The 6,000-nt window shown below is 40.8% G+C and overlaps 1 protein-coding gene across 1 annotated transcript in view; it reads left to right on the forward strand.

Annotated features, from left to right (window-relative positions):
- cfdp1 (craniofacial development protein 1) overlaps positions 1-5,387 on the forward strand; it is a 244,504-nt gene extending 239,117 nt beyond the window's left edge. The window contains exon 7 of the mRNA XM_063066810.1: positions 3,111-5,387. Coding sequence (XP_062922880.1) covers positions 3,111-3,201 — 91 coding nt within the window. The 3' untranslated portion in view covers positions 3,202-5,387. The remainder of the gene's footprint in view (positions 1-3,110) is intronic.
- Positions 5,388-6,000: the final 613 nt, after the last annotated feature.

Consider the following 6,000-nt stretch of genomic DNA (forward strand, 5'->3'; position numbering starts at 1 on the left):
GATAGGCATTCCCTATGTGACAGGCTGAGTTTGATCGTTCTGTAAAGTGAAGCTAAATGGCTCTCAGTGGGTAAGTGTGACGTGTCATTTGGGTTCTGCACATCAGGAATATTTCAGGGTCATTCTCTGGTCCAGATAATTTAGCTAAACTCTGCAGGGCAGCCAGTGAGGATGGTACGGAGAACATTAATCTGTCTGGATTGGCAGGAAAAAGTCAACCAGCATTCCCATTGCATATTACTGTTCCAGCCACTGCCATGCAGCCAGTTGGAATTACAGTCCCCAGTTAAAGGCCACCTGTCTCATAGCATGAATTAATGCCTTGGCAGATAAAGGTTAAAAGAAGTAAATTGGAAATATAGATTAACCGAGGTTAAGTTTCTATTTTTTACCTCATAGGGTGGAATAATTCTGTGCGACGGACATTGCAGCAACAGATTCGCAAAATACACCACAATTATTCTAAACACGGGTGCTCTGCAAGGTTGTGTCCTCATCTCCCGACTCTACTCCCTGCACACTCATGACTGCGTGCACAGATTTTTGCTCTAACTCTTTGTACAAATTTACAGAGGTTGCCACCACAATGGGCAGTTTTCTCAAATAACAATGAATTGAAATACTAGAATGTAAGAATACAGGAAGGAGATAGAGAGCTTAGGAGCATGGTGTCATGACAACACCCTTTCCCAAATGCCAACAAAACGAAAGAGCTGGTTTTTGACTTCAGGATGGGGGACAATGCCCTTGCTCGTCTTCATTAACTGTGCTGAGGTTTGAAAGGGTTGAGAGGTTCATGTTCCAAAGTGCAGACATCATCAGTAGCCTGTTCTGGTGCAACCACGTGCATCGCGGCCAGGGAAGCTCACCAACATTTCTACTTCCTCAGAAGGTGAAAGAAATCTGGCACATCTCCATTGACCCTTACCAGTTTCCATGATACGCTGTAGAAACAATCTTATCAGATTCATACCGTAATGGTTTAGTATGGCAACTACTCTGATTGTGACTGCAAGAAACTGCTCAGCACATCGTGGAATCCAGCCTCCCTTCTGAAGACTGTCTACACTTTTTGCTGCCTCAGTAAAGCAGCCAGCATTTTCAAAAATCTCACTCACCTTGGATGTTCTCTCTTCTCCCCTCTGCCATTGGGCAGAAGATACAAAAGCCTTAAAACATGTCACAGGCTCTGCTATTATAAAACTGTGAAATAGTTCCCTAGTATGATGCATTGAACTCTTGACCTCATATTCTACCTTGTTGTAATCTTGCACCTTATTGTTTATCTGCACTGCAATTTCTCTGTGAGTGGAACACTTTATTTTGCATTGTTATTGCTTTACTTTGTTTTATCTCAATGTACTGCAGTGATTTGATCTGAATGAACAGTATGCAAGACAAGGCTTTTCACTCCATCATGGTACGGGTACGTGACAATAATAAATCAATTTCACTTCCAAGTTAAAAGCTGCAGTGATTTTAACATCCTCATTTCTGAACCCGGTCAACTCCAACCAAAGCCACTAGCTGAGGAAAGAAATGTTTTAGAACTTTACGTTCCATGTTGTAGCCGTCAGTCTTGGCACTTGGTTTATCTGAGAAGCTATCTCAGCAATAAGTGAGCACGTGGCCAATTGATTATGGCATTGGACTAGTGATCTGAAGGTCGTGAGTTCGAGACCCAGCTGAGGCAACATGTTGTGTCCTTGAGCAAGGCACTTAACCACACATTGCTCTGCGACGACACCGGTGCCAAGCTGTATGGGTCCTAATGCCCTTCCCTTGGACAACATTGGTGTCGTGGAGAGGGGAGACTTGCAGCATGGGCAACTGCTGGTCTTCCATACAAGCTTGCCCAGGCCTGCGCCCTGGAGAGCAAAGACTTTCCAGGCGCAGATCCATGGTCTCGCAAGACTAACGGATGCCTTTACTTTATCTCAGCAATTAAACAAGAGAGATCCTACACTGTGTGCTGACAATTAAGGAATGGTATAAACTTAATTACATTGTTTGAGTAGGGTTTGCATCTTTAGGGAGTGGATTAGTGCTGGTACAGGTCACTTAGAAGTTTACTGTATAAATATGTAAGTGATCATATGGGATTAACAAAGGAATGGATAAGATCCCAATTCAGGTGTAACTGCCCCTCTGCTTAGTTTCTCCCAGGTGTGGCTTGCAACGAGCGGACTTCCGGATAGGCTGCAGTGATACCTGGCTTTGTGAACTTCAGTTCTGAATGCTGTTTGCTTGCTTTTATTGTTTGCACCATTTTTTTCCTCTCTCTGCACACTGGGTGTTTGACGGTCTTCTTTTCTTTTTAATGGTTCTATTGGGTTTCTTTGTTTCGTGACTGCCTGAAGAGACAAATCTCAAGGTTTTATAAATCTCAATGTACTTTGAAATTTTGACTGCATAAAGGAGAGGTGGGTTTCATATGATAGTGCCTGCTCACACTTGTCTGTTATATGACCTATTATAAGATGTATCAAGCTGAACCAATTTTTAAAAATTAAAATGATTAATTACTTTGAAAAATTGTCGACTGCTTTAGCAATTGCACTATTGAAGGCATATGGTTTACAATTATATTTATTTGTGTGAATTAATAAAAATGTTATGCGTATTGGAAATTGAAAGACAATGGCGTCATATGAGAAATCCGGTGTATGCCATGAGTATAGACAGAGTGCGAGGTATTACATGCTCTCTTCAAACGCTCTCAGACTTGCTGTGCATTTTCAGCATCTTCTGTTGCTTCCACACTTTTTTATTTGCTATCCAAATCTTGCATTTGAATCTCATTAAACCTGACTTTGCTGTTTTTTCAAAATTTAAATTTATTAATTATCAGCAGGGAGAAGGTACAGGAGCCTGAAGACACATACGCAACATTTTAGGAACAGATTCTTTCCTCCCTGCCATCAGATTTCTGAACAATGAACCAACCCTTGAACAACATCTTGCCATTTTTGCAGTCCTTATTTAACTTATATTTCTTATTGTAATTTATAGTTTTTTTATGTATGCTGTTGCTGCTGCAAGGTTCATGACATATGTCAGTGATATTAAACCTGATTCTGATTCTAATCTGTCACTATTTCTCCCTGCAGGTACATTGAACGGAAAGCTTTCTTGGATAGAGTTGATCACCGGCAGTTTGAGCTGGAACGTGACATCCGGCTCAGCAACATGAAGCCATAACTTTAATCTTGCAGCCAAAAGTCATTTGCTTAATGTAAATCTGCATCCAAAATACTCATCATCAATTCTGAGTACAGCAGCAGCCAGTGATACGTGGCTGCCCCTCAAGAACTGTAAGCAATGTCTGGCCTCTACTTTCCTGTGAATTCCATTGTAGTTTTTTATTGTCAACTTTCTATTGAAGATAAATGTTTTTTTAAATAATGATTGGTAGTTGGCTAATAGTATCAAAATGTCTTATTTAATCTGGTTCAATGAGGTGACAAAAATCATTGCATGTTTTAGAACTTCCTGCTTGACTGGACTTGCATTGATGTTATTTGGTGACACCACTCTTGTTCAACAGGATAAAGTAATTATTTGTACTTCAGGTTGTTTCTATTTGTTTTTGATAGCTGCAGTCTTAATCATGAATGTTGCTGATGTGTTTACACAATTAAAATGAAAATTAATATCACCACGAGTTATTATCTTCCCTAGCTCTATTGAAAATTGGTAATGGTCGATTTTAATTTCATACCATACTCAACATTTGTGTCCTTTAAAATACCAATTGAACTTCTAGATGAGAAATTGAAAATAAGAGTGTAAAACTAAAGTCTATTTTTTGGTCTGGTTTGTGTTTTTTTAAAGATTACTAATTGAACTGGTGGTAAACAATTCCATGCCTCACACTTTTAATTAGTTTGTGGTTGTTTAATAATATCAAGAGATACTTGTTCATTGAGTTGACACTAGGGCCTTTCCTAGTGGGTATTGAAAATGTGCTGGAATAGATCAGCCTGAATTATGGGCAATATTAAGCAGTTTTCATTGGCTGAAATAGCTGCAGTTGCAAAGGACACCAGGCCCCATCAGCAATTTAAACTCCTGACAATTGCTTGATTAAAGTTCCAACATGAGTAATAGGTGTATTTAAAGGGCATCTTGACAAGTTAAAGAGGGAGAAAATAGATGAAGAAATTGTCAACAGGAGTGAGCTTGAATTAGCTGGTCCAATTGGTCTCTTTGTGCTGGAAAATTTACCAAAGATTCTTTTGAAGATGTTGTTCCTTTCCACGCCTTGTACTGCATCAGGTAGCAACCTTGCTGTTTCTTTAGCAATTGTCTGTTTTTTACAAGGTGTGGTTGCTAGCTCAATACTGAGCCCAGCACAGATGGAAAGCATACTAGGAGCCAGCTGGATTTGAACCTGGGACCCCTTGCCTCGAAGTCCAGTGCAGATGCCACTACACCACCAGCCAGCAACTCTTTTGAATAACCTGAGAGTTAACCCAGTTAGTTATCATGGATATAGGACATAAGATGCAAGAATGTGACTACCCCTGAGATTCCCTCTGTGGGAACTGCTCTGCCTGAAACAAGGGATTATTCAGAGGGAAGATGCATTCCAGAGAGCAGTTCAGGATTTAGAAACAGAAATAAAGCTGATGTTTCAAGTTCAAGTCCCTTTGTCAGAGCAGAGCAGAAATTCAAAATTGGCATTCTAGAAAGAGAAGTGACAGTGAGTTTAATAGGAAAGTAAAATCAGAAACATACAGATGCTGGAAACACAGAAAATAAGGAAGCATCTGTGGAAAGACAAGCAAGTGCAGTTTCAGGTTAAAGGCACTTCAGCAGAGTTGTTGCTATCATAATATCTTGACTTTAGTACTGTCTTAAGTGACATGTTTGTTTTGAGTCAGCTGGTTGTGGTTTCAAGCCACACCTGATCACCTAGCCCAGCTTGACAATGCAGCATCAGAGACATTCATCATTAGAGACATTTCCCCTTGGATGAAGTTTCAGATTAATGCACTTTCCATCTACTCTGACCCGAATAGATTTCTTTAACTAGGCTGAAGACATGATTCAGGGAGAAGACCAGCCGTCTCATCAGCCGCAGTAAACGTGGATTGTCGGTATGATACAAAATGCAAGAAAGAGATTAAAAGTACATACTGGTGAAGCAATGCTTATATCTCATGTTTAATCAAAGCTCCCCCCTGCCTTCTCCCCATGTATTGAGTTTCTCACTCATGTCCTTAGGAGAGAAAAGTACATGCTTTCCCAAGGCTTTGGTTAGTCACTATTAACCAAAATCTTAAGGGGAACAAACAAATATAAACTGGCAGCAAGAACACGTCAGAGATTGGATTTCTATGACAAATTTTATTTTTATATCTAAGAAGGACATCGAAATTGTCAAAAGTGTCCAGTTGATTCACTGACTAATGTTCCAACAACAGTAAAACTTGCCACTGTCAGGTCAAAGAAGCCCATTAGATTTGAACCCCACTGATCGCCATACACAGTCTCTTGTTTGTAACACCAGCGCCGTGGTGCATAGCCTCTACAAGATTTGCTGAACAACTTGCCAATGATTGTCAATGGTACCTCCCAGCCCGGTGTCCTCTATCACCTGAGATGGCAGCATAAGCTGGCACGTGGGAATCCCATTAGATCCCAAATTTTCTCCAATAAACTGTCAATTTTCCAAGAAGCTCTGTGGAAATACAGACAATGCATTGACTAGAGCTGGCAACTGCCTTCCTGAGGTATATTGGGGATAAGGAACAAATATAAACTGGCAGCATTCAGCACCATAATTCCCTTCAGGCTTGACAAGAAGCTCAGAGACCTCGGCCTTCACCCTGCCTTGTGTAGCTGGATCCTGGACTTACTGTCAGATCACCGGCAGTTGGTAAGAGTGGGCTCCCTCACCTCTGCCCCTTTGACCCTCAACACAGGAGCCCCTCAGGGCTGTGTACTAAGCCCCCTTCTTTACTCTCTGTATATCCATGACTGTATTGCCAACCA

The sequence above is a fragment of the Mobula hypostoma genome, chromosome 14, assembly GCF_963921235.1.
Source record: "Mobula hypostoma chromosome 14, sMobHyp1.1, whole genome shotgun sequence".
Classification (NCBI taxonomy): domain Eukaryota; kingdom Metazoa; phylum Chordata; class Chondrichthyes; order Myliobatiformes; family Myliobatidae; genus Mobula; species Mobula hypostoma.